At 32.5% G+C, this 27,500-nt stretch overlaps 1 protein-coding gene across 8 annotated transcripts in view; it reads right to left on the reverse strand.

Moving 5' to 3' along the window:
• Nucleotides 1-25,056, reverse strand: part of LOC124423000 (alkaline phosphatase-like) — a 134,769-nt gene extending 109,713 nt beyond the window's left edge. For 2 of the 8 annotated variants that reach the window (XR_006941990.1, XM_046960202.1), the window contains exons 1-3: nt 24,093-25,055; nt 22,630-23,855; nt 1,803-2,101 (exon numbers count right to left, since the gene is read on the reverse strand). Coding sequence is in view for 7 of the 8 variants with exons in the window: in XM_046960202.1 (XP_046816158.1) it covers nt 1,803-2,101; nt 22,630-22,720 (390 nt within the window). In the remaining variant the exon portion in view is untranslated. Of the gene's footprint in view, nt 1-1,802; nt 2,102-22,629; nt 23,856-24,092 lie in introns of all 8 variants that reach the window. The other 6 variants (XM_046960207.1, XM_046960208.1, XM_046960203.1 and 3 more) reach the window with 5 other exon arrangements.
• Nucleotides 25,057-27,500: the final 2,444 nt, after the last annotated feature.

Genomic DNA, 27,500 nt, shown 5'->3' on the forward strand with positions numbered 1-27,500 from the left:
ATTAATATATATAAACTCATAAACGTATTGAACTGGAAATTTGTTTTTCTCATCGTTTACTCATTAACATCATCTTGAATTTATTATTAAGATAATGTCAAGGCTAAAGTGCAAGGAAATGGAAATTATTGAATATCTGAAGACTATATAATTGTGGAAATATAATAAATACGTGTATATACATATGTACGTATATATCAAATCAATTATGTCTGGTTATTTGAAGATTATTGTTATTAATATAAAATGATTTCTGAATGATCTATCTTATGATTCTCAATATATCATAAATTAATTATATAAATATAATATCAATTATCAATTATTTATTACTTGATTCTACGTTATTATTTTAATATCGTGATCTATTAAATATTATTTATAAATTCTTTCGGGTACGACGGATGAAATAAGTGAATGAATAAATGTGACAAAAATCGAAAGGTTATTTTGTAGAAAAAAAAAAAGGAAAAAATTATTCCTTTAAAACGATAAGCATTTTAATATTACTTATCTCTTGAAGTGTCAATTTGAAATAAATCGAATTATTAGACAAGCTTCTTTATCGCTTATCTTGGAAAACTTTAGAGTTATTTACTATAAGCTATTATAGCGATTAATCGCATTGAACTTTTTAAAGACTTTTCTTTTTTCTTTTTTCTAAGTATGAATTTGTTATACGTTATTACTTATACGATCCTTGCTTGTGAATCGATATTATCATATTTATATTTAATAAGTATTTTATATGAGCTGTTATTCAATGATGCGAAAAACAAGAAAACACAAAATAAACTGTTCAATCATTGGACTATCTTTCATTTTATTTTGAATTTCGTGTGATTGAATAACTGCAGTCGTTATACACTTATAAATAAATAAAAATAGCTGAATTTTTTTTTTAATGTTTTAATATAACACTTACGTTTTATTGTTAACAAATATAAAATTATATTTGATTTGAAATAAATGAATTGTCAAGTGTACGAAAAAATTACAGTAAAGTTAATACACGTGTAGATATAAAACTAATAATATTTTTATTTTCTAATATAGAACTTATTTATGTAACTATTACATACGTATTGATTCGTCCAAATTTAAAAGATTTTCTTTCTTCGTTAGAATAATTCGATCAATAATGAAATAATGAAAATCGCTATTTTTTATTATATCGAATAGATTCGTTATCGCCAATCACTTTTATTTAATCTCTTACCTTAGAATTTTTACAATAATAATCGATTTAATATTTATATAGACGTAAAATTATTTAAACAATATAAAAAATACTTTCTCTCGTGTTTCCAATTTGGCAAAATTATTTTTACAGAACGTATTTGATAAATTATTATTAAGGTGAAAATTTAATCGCACCGTTTTATTATTTTTATCACATTTATCGATTTAATAATTAAAAATAATTTTGTTGATTATATCATACTATGTTAAATTCGAGATTTCTCATTCCTTTCAATAATTAGATAATAACTGATCAATATGATATATATATATATATATATATATATATATATATATATATATTCTGCGATTTTTCTTTACATTATTAAATCACGAGAATAATTTTCTTTTTTTATAAGCCATATTACCTTATTAGATTACTTGATAATAATTCCCAAGGGAAAAATTCCAAAATAGGATATAACCAGACAACATATTTTTCTTGAATTATATTCATAAAAGTTCAATAAGCAAACCGTTTATCTTGGTATCTAATTTATCGTAAATAAAAATGAAATAGGTTAACGTTATATTATTTTGCAAAAGAATGTACGACTTACGCGAGAGAGTGCCACCGCTGGAAAGCTGTCCCATGCGAGTTGAGCTTCCTCCCCTGTATTTCCATGACGTTGACCCGAGAGTATTCTCGCAGCAGTAAGCGTGCTCATGCTCATGCCGTCGCCAACGAAAAGGACGACCCCGCGTGCTACGGTACTCGATGGTATGCTTCCACCTCCTTCTCCTCCACCACCACCACCACCTCCTCCTCCTCCTCCTGTTCCTGCTCCGTTTGAGCTTGTAGCCGCACGGATTCGTGCCTCGATCGCACGTCTAGCGCCTTCATACCAGACTTCCCTCTCTGTTGAACATACAGAAACCTCTTTCATCTTTCCCACCACCACGCTTGAATCCCTTCGAGCAAAAAGACTTCATCGATTCTTATGGATCGCTACGAATTTGTCGACTTTTTTTCCAACTTGTGCGGCAATGATCGAATTTAGTCATAGGAGAGATAATGATTTTTATTATAATTTGTCGATAGTAGAGAGGGAAGGAAAAGAGATGGGATTAAGGCTGTGGCCCCAATTATATTAAATAATATTTAATCAAGGATGAAAATAACGTTCGAATTTGATGAATAATTTCAATGTCATTTCAATTTTAAAGATAAAGATATTATCGTATGAATATTCATGGGAAAATAATATTTGAAATTTTTTCTTCGAAGAGCTTTCTTTCGGGAAATCTTAAATTTAATCGTAACGCTTTGAAACTGACAATGAGATTGGAAAATTATAATTTGAAAAGATAAGGTGTTATTAATACATGGATTATTTTATCGATCATGTATCTGTAAGAATGAATTAGAACTCTCTTAATCGTCCCTTTTATTTTCTTATAAAAAAAAAAATTGATTGATTCGTTTTAACGATTAGATCTATATTTTCTTTTCCTATTTCTTTTTTTTGTTCTTTTCCTTTAACGAAAGTAATAAGAAACAAGGCTCAATTGTTAGAACGAATTAATAGACATCAAAATGTCTCCTATCTATCGAAACTCCAAATTCTAAACACCGTATTACGGATTCGGGAAGTTTATGGGGTAACCGAGAATCTGAAATGATTCGGATTGCCTTGGCAATTTTGCTTAACGTTCAATTCTAACATCGCCGGAAGCATGTATAGCACTGCTGGACGACTGTTTCCTCTCAACTGTACCGGTTAAAAGCCCAGCTATTACACTTTACCTAGAGCACCATACTCGCCCTAGTAGCCGCTAATGGACAAGTTTAAGTACCACACGCTATCTATAACTTCCCATTGATCCTAAGTTGTCAAATAAATTCTATTTCTAATGTCGTTATGTTGCTAGTAGGTATATACGGAAAATATTGCGAAATCCGTAAATTGTTCTTTAAATCGTCTTATCATTAATTTTAGAAAATGTATTAACAATGTGACACATATCGACATCGAATTTATACGATTTATATATATATATATATATATATATATATGTGTGTGTGTCTGTGTGTGTGTGTGTTTGAGTGTGTATGAACATTTAATTCATAGATTAAATTGCGTGTTTAATGTTAAAGTATTATGAGACTTAAAAAATTAATAGAAATTAATATAAGTATTTCTTATTTTTAATAACTATGGTATATTGAATATTTCTATTTGTCTTCTGTTGTTATTTTGAGTTAATGTTACCATATGTGTTAGTGTATGTGTGTATATATATGTATATGTATATGTATACGTATATACATATACATGCATATATGCATAATGACAACAATAAGGATTCACTAGAACTGTTATGAAATTTAATGATTTTTTTCGAAAAAAAACGCCGAGATAAATCAATTTTGTTCTCGAGGAGGACTCGATACTTATCATAAATTCACCTATTTTTATCAAATTTTTAAAGAGGGCTAACAACCCTCTCAAAAATCTTAAATGACAATAGAAATCAAGTGGCATATCATTTGAAAGGTTTTTTCATTCTGTTTACAGTGGTGCCATTTTTGTTTATTTTTTTTTCTTTTCTTTTTATTTTTTTTAATTTGGAACCAACCATTTCCGAGAATATGAATTTATAAATTTCTAGTTGAAAACAACTATTCAAAATGCGTATTGTCATTCTCCATACAATAATATAATCTTTTCTATGTGTCGGACATTCAGTAGTACATCCGTTTTATTTCGATAAACCGATGGTCCGTTATCTTGGATAACAAAATTGTTGGTCCACTCTTTTTACCATATAATTTGATCGGAGAGTTTTATTGAGATTTATTTGAAAGCTACATTTACCTCCACCCCTTATCCCCCTTTCCCCAAATGATGGTAGTAAAAATCATTGAAAATAGTTTGAATATACCGGAAGTGATGATCTTTTTTCAACACGACAGAACTTCCCCACAATTGCAATTCCAATATAGCAATTCTTAAACCAGCATTTTTCCGATCATTGTGATCGTTCCGGCCTTGAATTTTCTTTTCTATAGGAATGTTTACAATCCGGAATATACTCCGCCCAACCGGCTTGAATAGAAGAACTTCGGCAGCATATAGTCGAAGAATATACTGTCAGATTATACCGGATGTTCTAATACAAATGTCCGACGTAATACTCGGGAAAGACTCTATTATTACCGTATAGAGCTCGGCGATACATATTTTCAACGTTTAATAAAATAAAAACTTGTTTTTCAATCTGAAACGTCGAAAACCATTTTCTTAGAAATTGTTGACTCAAAATTGAAGAAAATAGAAAAGAAAGGAAAAGAAATAGTATCATTCTAGAGAGAATTAAAAGATCCTTTTCAAATGATACAACACTTTTATCCCATGTTATCCATTTAAGATTTTCGAGAGGGTTGTCCATCCCCTTATGAGAGTTAGCCAAAGATGGATAAATTTTCTAAATAGCTCTCTTAATTAAATATCATAATATCCTAAATGAATTTTCATTACCGTTCATTAATATCGACTTCTGATACATTCAAAATACAATGCAATAACAAAACGAATAGAAAAGCAAGACGTTTTCAATAATTTCTTTTAAGAAGTAAACAATTTCTAATCGATTGAAAATGAAATCACGATACGAGATTATAATTCGAGTAAATAAAAACAATTTATATTAAAAGAAATCCATCATTTAAACTACTAATTGCATCGATTTTATTTATTTCATCAATATTTTTATTTATTAGCGCGAAATATTTTATAAAATGTATGTATCATATGAATATATCGATTAATATGAATAATAAAGTATCAATGTTGAATCAGGATTACATCACTTATATTACGTATTAATATTATATTGTAAATACTGATTAAACGGTTAAAAATATTTTATCGAATAAATAACATCTCTGGTACATTTCGATCGATATTAAAAAAAAAAGAAAAAAAGAAAGACACCAATATCCACGACAAATAGTTGGAACCTTTAGTCGGTTGTGAGTCAATGATGTTTGGTAAAGTTTAAAAGATCTCGATGTTTGCGTAAGAACGAAAGAGAGAGATAGACAGATAGAAAGAGAGAGAGAGAGAGAGAGAGAGAGAGAGAGAGAGAGAGAGAAAGAAAGACAAATAGTAATGTCAAACATGTTTGCGTTAGCCCTCGAAGGATGCTGCGAAAATAACGATTCATCCATCTATGCCAGCTAACAATACTATTGTTTGTAAAAATGAAAAGAGAATCTGGCGTTGAAATAGACATTGTCTGATGATAACAATAATAATAAAAAAAAAAAAAAATAAATAAATAAAAAAAAAGAAAAAAAAATAGAAAAGAAATAACAATCCTGTCATACGCTACGTAAAATCGAATATCGCAATTTCAACGAATAATTCGCATAAGTTTACACTGATATTATCGTTCGGTACGTTCGTTTGAAAATTTCACCACATATTAATGGCAAATATTGATATAACTGTTAAAACACGATAGTAGATTCCGAATAATTCTCGGTCATAAGTAAATAAGAGTAAATAATTGCTTTCTATAATGATCAAAGCTCTTCGAATCCAGTAATGATAGTGAACTAATTGGAAGAAACCGTTCTATCCATTTGAATTTTTAAACGAGCTAAAACGGAAATTACATTGTCGAAGAAACGAGATATTAAAGGTAGTTCTTTCCGATCGAACGAATGAAATCTCTTTTGAAGGCTTCTATATGGAAAATAAGATTCGAAGTGGTTCAAGAATCGCTTCGGCGCAACTGTAATTCATGCAAAATTCAAACCTTCCTCCTGGCTCTATTCTCGTTCTTTTTAAGAGCGTAGGAGGAACGATTCGCGATTCTACAGATTTCTTTTTGCTTCCTCCGTTAACTCGCTTCTACTGTTGGTAGAAATTTAAAATGTAGCAGGATTTTTTCTAAAAGCGAGAAAAAAAAAAAAAAGAAAAAACAGACAGGGCTTTTTCTTCTAAAAACAACTTTGTTAACTTCGAAGATCGATCCGTACCAATCTTCGATTCTAATGAACTTTCTCGTATAAAAACTATAACGGCTTGTTAAAAGATTCATGTAAAAGACGTTTAAACAATTTCATTGGTTATTCAATCTTATTAGATTCGCGTGAAATTTTTCGACGAACGAACGTTGATTCAGTCGAAATAAATCTCCTCTCTTTTACGTTTAATAGCGATAAATACATCGGTTTAATGAACGTGAAATATTAATAACTTACAATCAGCTTATTTCTAATAAGAGCAATTCAAGATGAAAGAAGATAGAGAGGAAAACCGAACCATACTGAAAAATACCCGAGGGAGAACTTCGAATAACTTTTGAAAGTACAATACTTATTCTACTTATTCTAAGAAAGAAAGAAAGAAAGAAAGAAATAAAGAAAAAGAACTATATAACTTACCTTAGAGATCAAATAAAAGATTTTAATAAGAAAATCCCTATTGGACAGACCTTTCGAATTACTTAACCAATACAAAAATGATACGACGTATATTATACGTATTTTTATATTTTGATTAGCATTTCGATGAAAAAGAAACAAAAAAATAAATAAATAAAAAAGAAAAAGATGTCATGAAATTAAATAAATGTACGAATGAAAGATAAAAAGTAATAAATTCTGTTCATATCGTAAGATCCGATCGTCGAATCTGCAAACTTTGATTGCTATCGAATTTTCGCTTTGTTCTGGTCTTATTGAATAGATTCGAAAGATTTAAAAAATATTCAAAAGATTTTAATCCCAGGAGATATTCTCGCTTTCGGCATTCATCCAAGGCGTTTGTTCGTCAGATTAAGGTTGCCCGAATCCGCTTTACCATTTGATCACCGAGACGCTAGATTCTCCTATGTAACCCGCTCGATCCAACTTATTGCATCTTGTCGACGGTACTACTCGGCGAAAACAGCTTGTGACAAGTGAGCTTATGTTAGTTTATGATGAAAGTCATGCTATGCTAAACACGAGGGCACCGGTGCAAGCATTATGCAAGAGCTCGTGTTTATTCGCACGTGCGACCTCTCCTTTAATCGGCCGAAAGCTGCTTGCTTGCTTTTCCTGCATGTCGTTATCGCTTTTTGCCCAACCCTATTCTTTGAACGGTTTTTCTTTCTTTATCTTCTTTTTTCCCCTTCTTTTTCTTTTTCATCTTTTTTCGATCTTTTTTATTTATTCATTTTTTATTTTTTAATCTTTTTTCTCCACTCTCTCTCTCTCCCCCCCTTCCTCTTCTATCTTTCCCTTCTTGGAAATTTTTTCTTCTATCTTTTTTTTTTTTTTCCTTTTCCCGTATACGTTGTAGCCAAGCCGGTTCATATTTACGATTATAATTACGAGCGTAACGTAATGGAATTGAACTTGTTCAGCCTATACGAACTATTAAAAACATTCGTTCTTCCATAGTCAGTTAGAAAATTTAATAGATAATAGAAATAAAAAGGGATAAAATTTGATTCATGAGATATTTCATATATATATATCCTAAATGTTCATAGATAATCAACGATGAGCGTCATAATAATGGCTCCCAAATGGTAATAACTAGTTTCAAGTTTCGCTTGAACTTAATTTCTATATGATATGGTCTTCGTTCCCTATGGAAACGAAATCTACGACTTTAAATGACTTTAAAATCTACGACTTTATTCACGAGTCATTCGAGGGTTAATGGTTAAACGAATGTTACTCACTTTCGAAATAAACCTTGTTTATCGTAAGTACTTATTCACCTTTTTACCTTTATCCGAACGAATCCATTCGGGGATTTCGATTTAAGATCTTGCTAACGGAAGTCTCGCGAACGTGTTCGATTTTGGACCGATATTCTCCAAGCGTTTTCGAAATCTCGAAAACAGCTCCCGGCTATTCCCAAGGGGAATCGACTAACTCGTACTTCCTGTCATAGGAAGAGGATATTTCTGGATACCAAGGATGAACTGGTAATTTGTCGATGAATAACTGAACTGCTTTTGCAAAAAAAAAGAAAAAAAAAAGAAAAAGAAAATTGATACTGAAAGAAAGAAAAAGAAAAGAAAGAAAGAAAAAAATGCCGACGATGGTCCATTTTTTTGAGTTATTAGAAAAGAAAAAAAAAAAAAAATGAAGAAGAAGAAATTAAACCAAATGATTCCTCATTACTCGTTGCTGCTATAAATTATTTGAATGATCATGAAAAAGTAAACGATTTCGAAAGAGACGGATGATCCTTCGTTGTTTGAGCTATGAATAACCAAACGTAAACGAAACCGTCGAATCTCAACTAATTTAATTTTCCGAGTTCGGACGCGTTCGGAATGAAGTTTCCAGGTAGCGAACAGAACGATACCGGGATAAAAGAAAGGAAAGGCAAAATAAAAAAAAAAAAAGAAAAAAAGAAAAAGGAAGAGAAAAAGAGAGAAAGAGAGAGAGAGAGAGAGAGAAAAAAAAAAGAAAAACCGTTCCTCCCTTACCGCGGGAGATTTTCCGTTTCCCGGTGGTCGCCGTTGGACAATTGGAATCTACAATGCAAAATAACCGCGACTCATCGAGTTTAAAACGCAGCAACGCCCCGAACCGCACTCTTTTACCGTCCTATTACCATTTTCCACTTAAGCGAGCATCCATAGGCGCGTACTTCGTAGTATCTGACCGAACGAGATAGCGATATTCGCACAGCTATTCAAGATATCGTCGCTTTAAATTCGAAATATTCGACCGAGCATGAAACGGATTTAACGAACATATGTACGCATATATAGATACATATAATATATATATATATGTGTGTGTGTGTGTGTGTGTGTATGTACGTGATCGTATGTGAATACATATATATGCATATATGTATCTATGTATGCATCTCTCGCAGTTACGTCTCTCAAAGTCGTAAATAATTCTTTGATTTTGATATACAATATATTCACCAACAAATACGAGGTTATCAAAATGCATACAAGCACGTACGCACGCGCAGACGCGTATACACACATATACTAACATCTGTTAGTCCGTAAAAAAGAAATGAAAAAAGCGATATATTCTAATTGGAATTCAACGAGCACGGATTAATGTGATCCTCGTACTCGCTTTACACTAGAAGGATTGCGATTGGTTATGTAAAATAATGAAACTCACGAAAATTATACACTCTTCTATCTCGTTAAAAATACACGTATAAAAGCGCGCGAGCGTGCATATGTATATATATACTTATATACACATGACACATGTAGCGTGAGTATGTACGTGAGTATATCTCACTCGGAGAAATTACAGGAGGAACCTCATATCGCGCCTCATAAATCCGCGAAATTATGCCCGTTCTAAATCGGAAGTTATGTTACATTAAACGTGCATAGTCGCGGAGATGAAAAAGATGAACGTCATTCGAAAAAATTATTATAACAGATGCTCTTCGATGATTCATCATTGATAGATAGATATATAGAAACGTACGATGAAACGGAATGATAAATGTTCTTTTTTCTTTTTTTCTTTTCTTTTCTTTTTTTTTTCTTTTTTCAAAAGAAAAAGAATTGATAAAAAGAAGAGAAGGTATGTACCTTTAAAGAGCGAATTGTCCTTTTACAATATATAATTCATGCTTTCATAATCTCTTTACATGGACTTAATTCTATCTTACAGCATATACATACATTATTCCAACAGATATCTTCTTACACCGGTAATTTTTTATCTGGGTACTTTAAGCTCCATGAACTACAAAAAGGGAGAAAAAAGAAAGAAAGAGAGAATGAGAGAAATCACGAAAGTTCCCTTAATAAAGAAGAGCAAAATGTTAAAGCTAACGAGATTTTATTAATTTTAATAGCAACTTAACAAGATTACGATAAGTGAATGTTATACTTCGGTGAATATAATACTTCGTAACGTACAGTATTGGTCGTCAAATTCAATGAACATCACGAAACGATAGTGAGTAACGACGGAAACAGAAGCTTGTTAACTGAAATAAACGTGCGAGCTTGGTCCTAGGAAACACCAGTCATTCGCCGCCTCTAATCCTTACTTTCAGGGAAATTAATTTCTAGAGAAAATCATCATTCGTGACGCTTGATTCATACGATATAGATCAAACTTAACGTTTGACACCAATAGGATCACAAATTAATCCGTAAAATCGTTACTAAAATCCATGATATGTTCGCATTATTTTGCAGTATAAAAAAAAAAAAAAAATACTTTTACGATCATCTACAACAATGTCGAAATGTCTTATTTCAAATATTTCAAACATATTATAAAATGTGTAAGGATGATGATCATTAAAATAGTCTTAAGTCATACATATATACATTTCTCATTGTTCAATAATATTAATTGTTGCAGTACTACTTAGACAAAAAATAAATAATAGAAATTCTTCTAGATTTTTTTTTTTACAAGGTCACTTTCTATAATTACTGACAAACGTGCGTTATCTTCTATAAATAAAAATAATAATAATAATAATAAACAAAGAATTGTAAAATATTGCATTGAAAAATTGATTTAAGATCGAAAGAAAAAGTGTAATATCGAGAAATATCATAAATAATAAATGCACAGATGCATTATTTGAAAATAATTTGTAATTAATGGAGAAAGCGTTATAACATTATTTTTCAAGATATATTTAGCCTAAGAGAAGTATAATGTCGGGCAAGAGATCCCGGGATATTTACGATCCCAAAGGGATATAAGCGTCGGTTCAAAAAGAACGGGAGAAATAAAAATTGCGAGGAAATAAACAGCGCGAGACACGATAAGAGCTTTTGATTTAAGTGGACAACGGTCATTCGAGCAAGTCGATAAAAGTCTAGAGAACTAACGGGCCTGGAATAGCAGTCCTCACTGAGTCCTTGCTAAACTAAGCTTTACAACTTCTGATAAGTCTTTTGAAGAGAATGGGACGTGTTTGAGAGTGAAGCTGGTCTATAAACTAAGAACGTGACCGACACGTAAGAAAACACACTGAGATAATCCGGTGTTCCTTGTTGTTGCTATTGTTGTTGCCATTATTTCCTGGACTCTCAGTGTGTAACAAGAGAAACGAAACGTGCGTGAGAAATACGTCAGGGGTTGTTACAAAGCCGTTGGAAACATTGAGTCACAATGGCTTTCAGGATTCAGTTCTAGAATGCTACAAAATCTAAAAAGAGAAAGGAGAGTAAAAGAAAGAGAGAGAGAGAGAGAGAGAGAGAGAGAGAGAGAAAGTAAGAGAGCTTTTCTCTAAAGGTAAGCCTTAAATGCTGGCTGAGATAAATAGGATTTATATCTTTCGGAAGACAGGACGATTTACGCTACGTTATTCTCGAGAGGAGAAGAGAGGGAGAGGGAGAGAGAGAGAGAGAGAGAGATAGAGAGAAGGTCGATGAAAGTCCATTTAACGACAAGCTCTGATAACCGATAAGCCGGTGGTATTACAGTGAAAAACTATTAACAAAGTTGAAAGTGCGAAGGTCTCTCACTTCAAAATCATTGACTATGATACATAGTACTTATATAGATATGTGTATATATATGTATACATCAAATGCATCTACTCTAGTTTCAAAGATTATTAATTCAATCAATTTCGTTTCCAATAACTACTTATAAATATTTAAAAGATTATTATATTCTATTCAATCAAATAATAAATACGTAAAATGATCGACGAAAAATTTTAGATAAATAATTTGTAATACAAAATGAAAGAAAAAAGAAGAGAAAGAGAAAGAAGAAATATCCCTTGGTTTCAAAAATTTATCATGATATATTAATATATCCCATCTCATCTTCGAATTCTCTTTCTCTTTTAAAGAAGAAAGGATAAAACGAAATTATTCGCCTGATGAAAGGAAAGAGAGAGACAGAGAAAAAGAGAGAGAGAGAGAGAGAGAGAGAGAGAGGGAGAGAGAGAGAGAGAGTGTGTGTCCCAAAGACACGCGACATCAAATGGGAAAGATTTATATTCATCTCGCGACCGAAAAATTTACGCAACGTTCGTGGATAAAAGCTTACGTGCGAAAGAGCGTATCCCGCGAAATCCGATAACGCCACGAAATGATGGAAAATGCATTCACGAAATAGGCGACCCCACTCGATTCAGTTTTTACTCTAGGAAACTTCGCGTCTTCGCGGCTAAAGGGAATTTTGAAAGATGAAAGAAACTTCCCGAAGTGAATACGGAATAAAGAAAAAGAAAAAATAAAAATCTTCCAATTGTGGCTTATTTTCCTCTATTTAACTCGCTGTTCTATGAAATAGCACGTATTCCATTTTAAATAAACGCGTTTGCCGTGGCTTTTGGATTTTCCGCGTTTTCTAATGCTTACTTCGTGTGTTTCTTTTCTTTTCTTTTCTTATATTTTTTTTTTTTTCTTTTTTTGTATCTTCTTCCCACTTTCCATCTTCCCCCATCTTGCTCCTTTTTCTTTCTTACTTTTCTAACCCTTATCACTAAAATTCGTCAAAACATTTTCTTTTCTTTTATTTTCTTGGTATCCCTTTTTGTTTATGTTTTTCTTTTTCTTTTTCTTTTTTTTTTTGTTTGATTTTTTATTTTTTATTAAACTTTATCGAACGAATGAAACGGCTTTAAAGAAAAGCAATCCAATGGTTCACTCGATATTTCATAATTGAAATCGCAAAATAAATTGGTAACGGATATTCGATAGATGCTGTCGGAAAAAATTATCGATAGGCAAGTGAGATGGCATACTTTTCATCCACCATCAAACCACTCCTTCCTCTCTCTTTCTCTCTCTCTCTCTCTCTGTATATATATCTTTTACTCTCTCTATCTCTATTCCTCTTTCACTCTCTCTCTCCCTCTCTCTCTCCCTCTCTCTCTCGCTCTCTCTCTCGCTCTCTCTCTCTCTCTCTCTCTCTCTCTCTCTCTCTCTCTCTCTCTGTATATATATCTTTTACTCTCTCTATCTCTATTTCTCTTTCACTCTCTTTCTCACACTCTGTCGCACAAAGCCGACATTTTTCCGTTCAAAAGTAAAGATAAAAGTCGAGATATCGGCAGGACCGATAAACGTTGATTCTCGATGACGAACGACGTACACAAATGGCCCATAAATCGGCGTACCGATCGAATCTCATCGTTCGTATCTACGACTGTCCTGTAAAAATCTTATACACAGAGTTAAAAAATGCAGAACGCGCATTTGCTCAAAAGTGTTTTCATAGTTCTGATTTATAAGTTACACACAGTTACCCAGAGAACGAACAAAATTGAACATTGACTTAACCCTTTCATAGAGTTTTCTGTTTTTCTTTTTTTCAGTTTCTTTTTTTTTTCTTTTTTTTTTTTTTTTTTTTCTTTCTTTTTCAGCAAATTTGCACGTAAAAACAATTTTCCGAGTTTAAAATTCTCTTCCTCCGTGCATGCTTGATAACCACTTCGCGTACTTCCAACTTCGTTACACGTAATAAGCTCTATGTAATTTTAATCAAAGATTAAATTTTTCATTATTCTACCGACCGAACTATTTGTGCGGAAAAGGGGAACGAATGAACACGATGATGACAACGATGATGACACACTTATAAAATGGAACACGAGGAATGAATATTCATCGTTCGAACTTGGAAAGTTCTTTTCGAAAGTTATACGACGATCATTATATCTATACCCGGCAATATCGATCTCATATAGAAGATCTATCAATGTGATCCTGACTGATCCAAGATTAGAGAGAACCCCCTGAGCCATTCCATGTCACGTATATATATACGTAAGGGTTAAAGCATTGAATTTTCGATATACCTATTCCATCTATGCATGCCTCAGGTAATGATCTATTATTATCCGCAACAAGCAAGTGCTCGAGCACTTAGGTATATTAGAAATTTTCAATGTTACGTGAACTTTCTAATTTAAGATTTCAACCTTCTCGAACAAGATGATATAATACGAACCTATCGATACATATATGTATATATAATAATACCTCTTTCGCAACATCGCTTGATTATAAAATTATAAAGTTTCAAAGTTAAATCGAAATTTCAACAACGCTGTTTCCCTCTCTTTTTCTCTCTCTCTCTCTCTCTCTCTCTCTCTCTCTCTCTCTATATATATATATATATATATATATATATATATATATATATATCGATAAGAAAGAGCTTCGAACTTCTTCCACTGATTGGTATATATATTGGTATATACATATATATATATATATGTATATATATATATATATATATATATATGTGTATATATATATATATGTATGTACTTAGGTATGTTTATGAAACAAGAGTTAGCACGATGAATAATTAAGTTGTAGAAGGGGTGCGGAAAGAAGGATTGCGTAATACCAGTATTAGATGAGTGTAAGGGTGAACTGGAAGGGAAAATAATTGGCTCGCTGATCAAAAGAACGAAACGATGAAAATTCACAAACTTTATCTAACCCTCGTTCGTATCGAACGATTTTGTTTACAATATCAAAGGCCAAATGGATCTTATGTAGTCATACATCATTAATTTTATTGCTTTTTTTTATTTTCATTGATATTTGACGAATATAATTAAACAGAACATTTTCCAATGAGAACATAGAGATTTTTTAAAAGTTCTCTTATTTTTATTTTCTTTTTGTTAATCATTGATCGATATTAATATTCGCTTTTAGAAAAACCGAGATAAAGAATCCTGCTGGTGACAGGTCAAAACAGAAAGTTTTAACTGTTACAACTGAAATACATATTTCAAAAATCATACGTTTGAAATTCCATCCGAAATGAAAATTTAATTAAAAGATAAAGAGAGAGAGACAGAGAGAGAGAGAATAGAATTCTGTATTTTCGTATCATTAATTTAGATGAAATTATCTTTGACAAAACCAATTCCAATGTAATTTATACGAAAAACACATAAAGTTAACGAGAACAATTGTTAACGTTTAATGAACAAATATAGAAAATCTATTTTAAATCTTGTTAATGTAACATGTATTCGGTATATAAACTATCTAGTATTTAATTTCTTTGATAGCATATTAAACCTTATCGAATCGTGTAATCAATAAAGATTCATTGTTCATAGATCGTTTGTTAATTTAGTTCTAAACAATAATGTCAATTATCGTAACGTTGTCAAGCATTAAGCCTAGAAATGCTGTCCTCAGCACGAAACTAGCGCAGGTGCGTAATTGTTTGATGCTCCCATGATTATCTCAAAGACATCGGCATTGATTGCTACTCGATTAGAAAATCGAATATTATTAGACAATAATAATTCATTTTTCTTATCATTCTTTTTATCTCAATTATGTTCACATATAGGTATTTATATATTTGTATATGTGCATATATATATATATATATATATATATATATATATATATATATGCATTGTTATGATAAATATAAAAGAGCAAAAAATCAATAGAGAAAAAAAAAGTACATGAATATTTCGTTCTTATAGTTTTTTTTTTGTTCCCTTTTCTTATAAAGAAATACGAGAGAAGAAGAAAGATGTCATAAAAAAGATTAAAAAACGATTCACGCATAATGACTTTGCGATTTCCGAAGAAATCTTAACGGTCGACGCTCACGTAAAAGAAAAACATTGGAATCGTGGAAAACGTGACGACGATGGTACAACGTGAATATTAATAACGTTTGGTACGTTCGTTTTACCTACTATTGCATGTTGCTTTTGCTGCTACTGTTTTTTTCTTTTTCTTGCTTTGTTTTTAACCTACGTCCCACCACGTTATCGCGTATTTTAATGGGCAAAAGCTAACACACTTGAAAAAAAAAACTCCCTGCCCGAGTGGTTCGCCTGTAATTAAATTCCCTTTTAGGCACGACTGCTTGAAGTGTCACTTTCTTCTTATGTTGTTTATATATATATATATATATATATATATATATTGCTTTTTCTAATTCTTTTTTTATTTATTAATTTATTTCTTGATTTTCCTTTGTTCCTATTTAATATTCGAATTTCCTCGATATATGATTGCAACAAGACGATTCTTTTATCAAATTAATAATAAATACATTACGGATTTAAAGGAAAAATTTTTTTCTTTTTTTCTTGTTTTTTTCCTCTCCCTTTTTTCCTTCTTTGCGTAAAGTTCTTGATTTACTGTAATTTCTATCGTTCAAGAACGAATAAAAAAAAAACACAAAAGAATAGGGAAAGAACGAAAGAAATTAGGTTACAAAAATATACGTGGAATAGTTCGTTGTATTATTGTTTACATTTTCTTTTTCCTTTTTTTTTTTTTTTTTAGGTAAACGCAAAACTTATTTAGATCGAAAAACATACGAAATGAAAGGTGAATAATGAGAAACGGATATGATTTATTATCAACGAATATGATCGAATGTATCTCTTATCAAAGGAGACCTGAGGTGAAATAAAAAAAAAAAAAAAAAGAAAAAGGAGAACAAAAAGAAAAAAGAAAATAGAAGAAAAAGTGAGGGAGAGGATTGCGAGATGAGTTGAGGGAAAGAAAAACGGAGAAATGAGATTAAGGGGAAAGGATCCGAGAGACAACAAAGCTTATTGCAATTCATTCTTTTCAACGTTAGTGATGCTGCAGGCTGTCGCCAAGGCCGACACCGACCGACGGAGTGCTCGAATAAAATGAAAAATGTACGATGCCTTTTCATTTGGCACCAAACAGTACACGATTTTTTTTCCAATGTTACAATTTAATTAAGAGAACGTATATAATATGCGTAACTTTGTTTTGAATTTTTTAAAAATATAACGGATCAATTCAACACATAATTACATATCTCATTATTAAATATTTCAACCAATTAAACGTATGAAATATTTATGATATATAAATTATTCCATTGGATATTCATCTCTCTTTGAAATTGTTTAATAGAATTAATTGGTCTAACCAGAGAAGTAAGTAAGTAGTGACCAAAACGTTGTCATTGTTACGTTCAGTTTAATACAATTGGCCTGGACAGCTGCCACAGTGAGTATACCGTTCTTGCAAGATGTTCTTGAAACTTAATCAAACGAATACGTACATTACAATTACTAACTAACGTTCTAGTTCATGTCTTTAGCAAAATGTTAAAGCGCATCATTTCATTTATTTCTTTTTAATAATAAACTCGTAAGAGCTTCTGTGCAAAAAAAAAAACATTTGCAAAAAAAAAAGAAAAAAAAAAAGAGGAGCTCTGATGAAAAATTAATGGAATCAATTGAAAATTATTCCAATGTGGATGTTGGAACAAATTTTTCGAAAGAGAATCATTTGTTTTTTCCTCATCACGCATCAAACCCCGCCCTAGTCGTCCGCCTTTCTGACCCTTTAATTCGATCGAAAATAAAATCAGAAATTTTTACCATACGCCCGTACTAAACATAAATCCTTTTCGAAAATCATCGAGGCAAAAGATCCATGTTAAAAAGGCGATAAGTCAGTAAAGGTTCTCTATGCACGAAAGCACGTCGGATATAAAGCGGGCACCATGGAGTGGGCTCTCAAGATCGTAGAAGATTACTGGAAACGGTATACAGTTCAGATTTTGTACGAGGCCATAGTCGAGGTAATCAACGTTGAATCTCATAAGATATAAGGTAATACGGGCACGCCCGTATCTGACGTTGCGATGCTCTCCGCGTGATTGTGTACAATTACAAGCCACGAAGGAAGATAGCAACGTCATGAGAACCTACTTTTCCACGTTGAAACGAGACAACGATCGCTTTCGATCCCTCATCGACAACGTTTTCTTTTTTGTTTTTTTTTTTTGTTTTTTTTATTTTCCCTTATTCCTTTATTTTAAATTTTACTTTAACCAAGGAATTTTCTTCTTCCTCCTCCTTTTTTCCGTTCTTTTTTTCTTTTTCCTTTTCTCTTTTACTTCATCTTCATATTATGATAATATTATTATTATAAAAAGATACGAGAAATTTAACCTTCCAATTTCATGACATTTGCAACATCAACAGCGTTCCTCCGAATTATTACATTTGAAATTACTAGTCGCTACGAGAACGATTAACGTTTAAAGCATTTAAGAAAGTTTAGCTTGTAATTTCTGACAATAAAACGGCAGAACCCAATTACTTTAATTTCTATTATTCTCACAGAAAACTTCTTCTAAAATTTAATAGGTTCCCAAGCCTTTTTAAATGAAATAACTGACTTTTATGCTATTACGAATATAACATATCTGTCAGAATTTTCCTTGAGGCTACGTATCTACTTGATAAATAGAATAAAAAAATGTTAAATAGAGTCTGTTCCGTATTTATTTTTTCTACTTTCTAAGTGAGGCATTTTCTACATAAGATATTTGAAATTATTCCAAGGAGAATTTTTGAAAACCATAGATAGCAAGAAAAAAGTATAATGGAAATTAAATATGCTTGACAGTGAAGAAAACAAAAATTCACTGCGTTCTCTCTCTCTCTCTCTCTCTCTCTCACTCTCTCTCTCTTCCTCTCATGGGAGCATAGTTTCGTGTTCTCAACTTGGAATACCTCTGATAAAGTTAACATCTCGTTCAAACTTTACCGCTGCGAGATGTTCAAAGGAAGGCAAACGACAATGTTGACGATGGAGAAGGAGGTAGAAGCGTTGCTCTATTGGGAGGATCAAGAACAAAGGATTCTATTGTCTCTTACGTAATACAGAAATGACGGCGATGGTTAAGATAATAAAAATTGACCAGAAGAAGATTGAATTCGAGATAAATCTAAATGTACTCATGAAAAATAAAAAAATAAAAAAAAAAATATATATATATATATATATATATATATATATATATATATATACACGTGGTCTATCAGATAAATACCCGACCTTCTGCTCTTGTATCTATGTGTGTTATTGTTAAAAATAGATATTCATTATTAAAACGGGGACCTTTATGAGTGCCTTGCCCAGATAATATGGTCCTTCGTGTCTTCAGTTGATGTTACGCTTTTGACGTAAACGTTGAATTTCCATGCCCGTTGCATTTCACGCTAACCGAACGCATCGAATAAAAACTAGGCATTAAATTTTACCACAAAATGTTGGACCATTCGTGTTCAAAACTCATCCACATGATTCGTAAAATATATGGCGAATAAATCCATAAGTGATATACAAATTAAAGAGTGGTTTAGGATTTAAAAATGATCGTACATCAGTTTAAAGCGACCCACTCTCGGGAAAATCTGTAATCTGCTAAAATTTTTGAAAATGTAAAATAAATTCGTGTTTTAATCAATAAAACTCGATTGATAATAAAAGACTGGTGAATAAGAAATATTACATACAAATTTTGATAATGAGAAGGAAATAGGTCAAGTTTGTGGAAAAGTAGCGTGATTTAGTGCTTCGTCTTAACGACACACTTGTTTATTCATCGCAATTTATCCAGCAATTTCTTTTGAAGCACGCATTGTTCAGCTTTGTCATCTCCCATACATTCCTAATCTGATTCCCTACGATTTCTTGCTCTTCCCCAAATTGAAAAATCGTCTTAAGGGAAGAAGATTCGATGATTTCGAGGGGATAAAAAGAAACGCGATGAAGCGTCTGTTAGCTATTCTGAAATCTGAATATAAGGATTGTTTCCGAAAGTGGGAGGATCGCTGGAAGAAGGTTGTAACTTCCCAAGGGGAGTACTTTGAAGGGGACATCGCCATTAATCAGATTTAGTTCTTTCTCCTGCCATAGCACAAAGAAGGATAGTTATTTGACAAACCGTATATATATATATATATATATATATATATATATATATATGATCTGTCAAATATATATATATATTTGTCAGATTTTTTAATTTCCCTTTTTTAACATATATATACATATATGATCTGTCAAATATATATATATATATTTGTAAAATACACACATATATATATATATATATATATATATATATATGTATAATACAAATATAAATAAAAAAATATATATATTTGTTCAATATATATTTAAAAAAATATATATTAAATAAAAAAACCTTTGCACATAATCTAAATCAGATAATGTGCAAAGTTAATTTCTAGAATCAATTGTTCCATATCACTACATTTTCTTTTGTTTCCTTTTATTTGTCAAACAATTTTCTTACTATATCAATACTCTCAACAATTGTTTACTATCGTTATTATGTTTACTTTTCATATAATGGATATGAAAAATGTATCGTTCCTTTGAATGAAAACATCTGATAACATTTGAAAAATAAACATACTTCAATCAATATAATCGAATAGGATAATATTTTATTGCAAGCATATTTCTAATGAAACATTGTCCTCTACCTTCACAATGATGCAACAACAAAGTACTTCTTGTCCAGCTCTTGTTACTTTACATATTGTAAAAAAATTTTCAACAACTTACAAAAAGCATTTTCTCCGTACGTATTAGCAATATGAACAACGAGTAACATTTTTCTTTGGTTTCAATTTCAAAATTATATCTATACAATATTCGCTAGAAATGTCGTGATATTTTTCTTTGATCTTTACCAATTCAAATGAAAACAGGCAATAAGCTTCGATATTTGTTGGTGACAACACGGAAACACCAACAATCAAACAAATAAATATAAAAATATTTAATAAAAAGCGACGATTTTATCAAAATATATTGAACGTTAACAAATAATTCCTCTTTGTTCTTTCAGTTTGGACTAAGAAGATTTTAAAAAATGATTATTTCTCGTCTGAGAGAAAGTTTGCAAGTCTCTGATCTAAACCACAAATATATGCATAAATTTCGATTATCTCTTCAAATATGTAAACGAATATTGAACTTACAACGTGTTATCATATATAAATTACAAAAGGGAACACAGAAAATATTTGACTAGATATTCTTTTTCAGAACGAAAGGAGTATATCGTGGGAAAATTTATTAAACTTTCTTCCAGCTTTAGATTCATCTCATCGTATTAATTAAAAAATCATATTGTATATCTGTTATAGAGAGTATAAAAAGGCAAAATATATGTAAAAAAAAAAAAAAAAAAAGAAAAGAAAAAATGTTCGATCGTAAAATACGATATAGTTCATAAATTTCTCAAAACTTTACTTCAATTCAGCGACTTCAGGATGGGCCTTCATTAATTCTTTCTCGGAAAAAAAAAAGAAAAACTATAGAGAATTTTAAAGTTTGTTTCTTTTTTCTCTTTTTCTTTTCTTATCGTTTTACGCTCTGTTTCGTTTTCTTATGCGAGAATTATTTTTTATGTTTTCTTCTCGTAATTTGTTTCACTTTTTTTTTTACATATTTTACGATAAAGAAGAACTTTTTAGTGTATATATATATATATATATATATATATATATATATATATATATATATATATATAAACAAAATTCTATTCTATTATCTCTCTCTCTTTCTCTCTCTCTTTTCTTAAACCACGATTTATCCCACTTTCATCTTACTTTCCAATATCAAATGAATATACGCTTGATAAGCTTCATCTTGTTCTTCTTTCGAATGATAAAAAGGATAAGCAAATGCGCATTATCCCTTTTTTAAACGAAAAACCATAAAAGCTGCATGATGAAAATACCATAGAAATGTAAGTTTTATTTATTTATTCTTTCAAATATACGATTCTTCGCCGTTTTTATTTCACCCTATGATATAAAGCATTTGTATTAGATATAAAAAATTTGTAGTTAATCAACACTTACAAAATGAAAAAAATGAATTCCTTAGATATTTATCTGTCGATAAAATGCCTTGATGTTATTTCATAATGAAATCCAATATCGAACATTTCCTATATTGTCCGATCAATATCGAAACGTTTCACTATGTAGTTGAACGTCGAACGATGAGGAGGTGATCCTAACTAAAAATGAAAATACGTGGCTTGAAAGAAGAATCAAGGCTTTTAGAAAACTCTGCTAGCTTTCACGAAAACTCGTAAAAGCTTGGACGGAAAGAACGGTAAAGGCTAATGCATGAGAATTGGCGAAAAAGAAACCGGTACTGGTTCTTCTACTCGTGTTAACTCACGTGAACTCACGTGTTCCAAGAGTCCGAACTAACGAGGATTCGTTAGGTGAATCATAGCTAATGTATGTATATACATATATGTATGTACCTACGATATATATATATATATATATATATATATATATATATATACGCGTATGAAAGAGTGCACTTTCTTTACTAAAGACACGTGATGAGAAAATCCGTCGAATAAGTAAAACGAATTCATATGGAAGCGAAATGTCATATTTTAAAAAGAATATGGGATAGGAATCTCTTGGGATAGTCAGAGAGAGCCAGAAGAGATCAAGAATAGCTATCTTAAGGAGACATCAAATGATACAGCGATAAAGAGAAGGAACATGGGTATATAAGAGATCAAAAAATGACGGTGAATAAGAAGAAAGAGGAAAGGAAGACATCGGTCTTATTCGCATCAGTCACGTCAATAATAGTTACCTTGTTCGCCAGCTCGTACAACGGTGATCGTATGAATCGCCAAGAGTACGAGGGGGAGGGCGAGGGTGGTGTGCAGTAGATAGCGGCACATCTCCAAAACGAGAAGGGCCAGTCCCTACGTATTGTCCTTCATTCCCCCTTTAGCAAATAACGCCGAAACCAGATTAGGGCTGACCAGGGACACGGAAATTACGAGGAAGATCCGACTGTCCTCGACACACTGATACTGTATACACGTTGTTCTATGTGTATTGAATGTGTATATATATATATATGTGTGTGTATGTGTGTGTGTGTGTGTTTATTTCTCTCTATCTCTCAGCACAAATATCACTTAACTAACATCTGGCACTGCACATACGTACACTGTCTCCGTGAGAAATCCTTTTAATTTTAATCCAAAATATCCGTCGCACAGTCGACCTCTTAAATCCACTAACTCGCTGTAATCATCAATGGCGGGATGCGAATTAGTTGGCCCCAGAGAAGTGAACATTCTGCTCGAGTTCATGCTTCTTCGTGTTTCACGGCACTTCCACGGAAGACCGATGGAGACAGAAACGAATGAGCAACGAATGGATGGTGGTACCGTATGCGGGAATGATCAACGACGAACTTCGCAATGACGAGGTTGAAAGGGATGAACACCGTAGTAACCCGATACCGTGTTGTGGAACAGACGCATACGAACTGAGTGTGTTTATTAAATGGACGCACGTTAACTGGCTATAGCCTGTTAAACGTCGGCCCATTAGATCCAACGGTCTAAATATCGCTAACGATAATGTGACCTTTGAGAGTCATACTGGCCACGTGCCCCGTCACACCGATCACACCGCACACACACACGGAGAACACGGTACACCGATAGAAATGCAAACAACGTTAACATAAATATCCCAATAACTTGTCGTTGAATTTTCTATATTTGGGATAATAACGAAACCGCGAATCATTCCGCGAATTTCAAACGTTATCGTACAACATTATCAATGAATAATCAACGTTATTATCAACAACGAGAACCAACGTGCGCCGATCATTTCTACGTCCATCCTCCAATTAAAAAATTTAATCTTCGTTAAAACCTTTGACCGGAAATAAACATGTTAATCGGATGAAAGTTTATTAATATGGAAAAATGTTCAAAAATAATTCATATCGCGAACTCGTACTTCATGAAATTTGAGAAGTTGCAAACACTCGACGAATAACACGCTACATCACTGAAAATCCGAATGATATCGTTGAAAGAGAGAGCGAGAAAGAGAGCGAGAAAAAGAGAGAGCGAGAAAAAGAGAGAGAGAGAGAGAGAGAGAAAGAGGGAGACAGAACAGAAACAGAAACAGAGAAAGAGAGAGAGAAAGTGGGAAGGAAGTGCACTAATAAGACACTGTGAGCAAAGCTAGGACCAGATAGCAGCGCGCGCGCGCACACACACACATACAGATACAAATACGCACACTCACACACCGCACAAAGTGTATCGTTGGCTGTCGTTTCTTCGTTAACCTCTTCGATGCACGTCTCCCGTCTCTGAGCGGGAAAACAAACTAAACAGACCTCTTCGAGTTTATCCAAAAGTGTACCGCACTCAATGATTCATATTAGAAAAAAAAAAGATGAAAATGAAGATGAAGAAGAAGAAGAAGAAGAAGAAAGAAACAAGAGAAAAACCAAGCAGATAATTTGTTAATTTGAATTATTAAAATCACTTTGGAATTTAAAAAACACTCGTCCTTGCGTATATCAATATGAATTATATATATATATATATATAAAAATATATATATATATCGTATCACATCGAACAAACACCAACTAATCGGCTTTCAATATAATCGATGAAGTTTCCAAATGTTGTTATACACTTTTCGATCATTCAAACTGCTCGTCCAGGTGTTAAACATGAACACCACATTATTCGAAAGAACTATCAAGAACAATACGGGATCGAACGAATGTTTTAATCGTACTTTTCAAGTACTGTCCGTTCACTTTTCTAAATGGAGAACACTCGTCCATGCGTGAAGAAAAGTATTTTGAACGGCAGCCTTCTGATCGTCATATTGAGAAATCTCGTTTTCTGAATAACGCGCAATAGGGCAAGAGAAATGAAAATAAAAACATAAGAAAAAGGAGTGAGGTAAAGGTAAAAAAAAAAGAAACAAAAAAACAAAAAAAAAACAAAAAAAAAGCAAAAGAAAAAGGCAATAAAACAGAACAGAATGAGATATAGTGCTTCGGTAAAGAAGCTCTTTGAGGAAGAGTATCAACGGCGCCAGTGGCAGCGACAGTTTCGGCAACGTCAGCAACGTCAGCAACAACAGCAACAGCAGTAGTAGTAACAGCAGCAGCACGTACCCGAGCTGCGACGATGCGAGCCGTGCGAGCCCGAATGAACGGATCGCGCGACTCACTGTGCTGCCCGATAGCAACCTCGATTCAACCCGCCGCCCTACTCTCATCTCTCTTCCACTCTACTCACTCACTCTCTCTTTCTTTCTCTCTCTTTCTCTTTCTCTCTTACTCTCCAAGCACACATATATGCACTCATTCTATCTTTTGCTTACTCGTACAAACACATATGCATCCACTCTCTCTCTCTCTCTCTCTCTCTTTCTCTCTTTCTCTTTTATTCTTTCTCTCTCTCTCCCTCTCTCTCTCTCACCCTCTCACTCTCTCACTCTCATTCTGCCTCCCTCTCACACTCATTCGTCCAGTTGCGCCGAAGCGTCGCGCCGTCGCGCTATTCCTGTCCGACCAAAACTGCTGTTTACTACTTATCTCCTCTTTTTCGACCACATCTCGATCGCCACTCCGCTCCTACGACCACTAAACGCGTCATCCTTGCAAATCGAAGAGGGAAGGAATGACAGAGCCATTATAGTTATTTATGATTTGTTGAATATTTTTATGATTTCATGACGACATGATCGGCTTTTAATAATAATTTTAATAACTATAACTCAAAGTTGAATTTGGATACTTTTTTTTTTCTTTTTCTTTTCTGTTTTGCTTTTTTTTGTCTTTTTTCTTTCTTTTTGTTTCTTTTTTTTTTTTTTAGGATATACAGGATATCCCATTTAATTGTAATATAAAAATTTGAATATTTTTATTATCTTCTATGTTGCACAGAATCACAATCGTTCGATATAAATTTACTTGCTTTGAAAGGAAAACTTTCGAAGATTTCACTTTGTAAAATATATTTATAGAATAAAATTTGATTTTATTTGAAAAAGATATATTTCACACATAAAACATTTCCATATAATTTTCTCTCTCTCTCTCTCTCTCTCTCTCTCTCTCTCTCTCTCTCTCTCTCTCTCTATCTTCGAACTATATTACTTTGCACTGAAACATTCTTTTGTATCGTCGAAAATAATAAAAATAATCAAAAATTTAATAAAACATTATCTACGTGACAATATTCAATCTGGAGCTTCTTTAATTATAATATATGTATATATCTTATATATACATATATATCAGAGTATATATATTAGAGTATATATATATGTATATATATACTCTACAACCTATTATCTTTACCGTTTAATAATAAAAATAAAAAAAGACCTTAAAAATAGAGCGCGTGAACGGTAGTCCATAAACTTCCTTCCTTTTTTATCTCACTTACGTCAAAATAATGTGCAAGTTACAACTTTTTAATTTTCATGACCAGAACAGGCAGGATACACATGGTCCCATGTACATACATACGTTGAATTAAACGAGTAGAGATCGAGAGGATAAAACGGTCTGTATGCATCGAGGTTGATCCGTCTCCATGTTGGTGCACGAAACAAGGACGATCGTAATTAAAAAGTTTAGCTTGATTGGTCATCGCGCGGACTCATGGCAGTTTGTTCTCGACAAACAGAGCTCGCTGAAGTCAACTGCAACATCGGCGAGTTCGCTATCGAGCCTCGCGTACCGCAACCTTCCGGAAGTTGAAAGCACCACTTGTACGTGAAATCATTCGGTTTCCATCGGATGTGTTTGACCGATCGAATGCCTCGCGTTTGTGACGTTTGTTTGCTGGATATCTCCGATCGCTGAATAAAAAAATAAAAAAAAGAAAAAGAAAAAAAAAAGGAAAGAATTATTAATAGAATATCTTCTAACGAGTTCATGTAATCGTGTCGAACGAGTGCAACAATTAATTATATTAAAATAGATATGTATTTTATTTGAATATATATATATATATATATATATATATATAAAATGACCGATTGCTAGTCGGAGAAGCGTAAAAGATGGGGAAGGGGGTGGAGAGGGGAGAAAAAAAGAAACAAAAGAAAAGAAAAAAGAACAAGAAAATGAGGAAGGAAAGAGAAACAATATATGCTTATGCGATCTGCGCGTTACGTAGAAAGAATTCTACGTTGGAACGCGTCAGTGGTCATTGTGATAGATTTCGTCGGTGTCAAAGCGGTACTTAATACTTGCTACGTGGAATGCACTGGTAAGTAGAAAATAACGATTCCCATTGGACGAGGGACATTAAGCAATGGCTAGTAGTACTATCACTTCGAGTCATGGAACACGGTAACTCTTCTCCCATTGGTCCAACCTATGGTCCGACATCAACCACGTTCAATCTTTTCGCGTGTCTTCGCCACACCGGTCGGCAAAAAGAATGTCTTTGGAACGCGACGGTGCACAGTTACGAGTAGAAGAATACAGAGCAAAAAAAGAGAGGGAGAGAGAGAGAGAGAGAGAGAGAGAGAGAGACTGAGAGAGGAAGATAAAAAAGAGAAAGGAAATAAGAGAAAGAAGATGAAACTCGTATAATTCCGGATATACTGGGTACTCGTCTAATGCGTAAGAGCATAGACAAAGAAATAGAAGGAGAAATGAAA

Source organism: Vespa crabro, chromosome 3, assembly GCF_910589235.1.
Source record: "Vespa crabro chromosome 3, iyVesCrab1.2, whole genome shotgun sequence".
Taxonomy (NCBI): domain Eukaryota; kingdom Metazoa; phylum Arthropoda; class Insecta; order Hymenoptera; family Vespidae; genus Vespa; species Vespa crabro.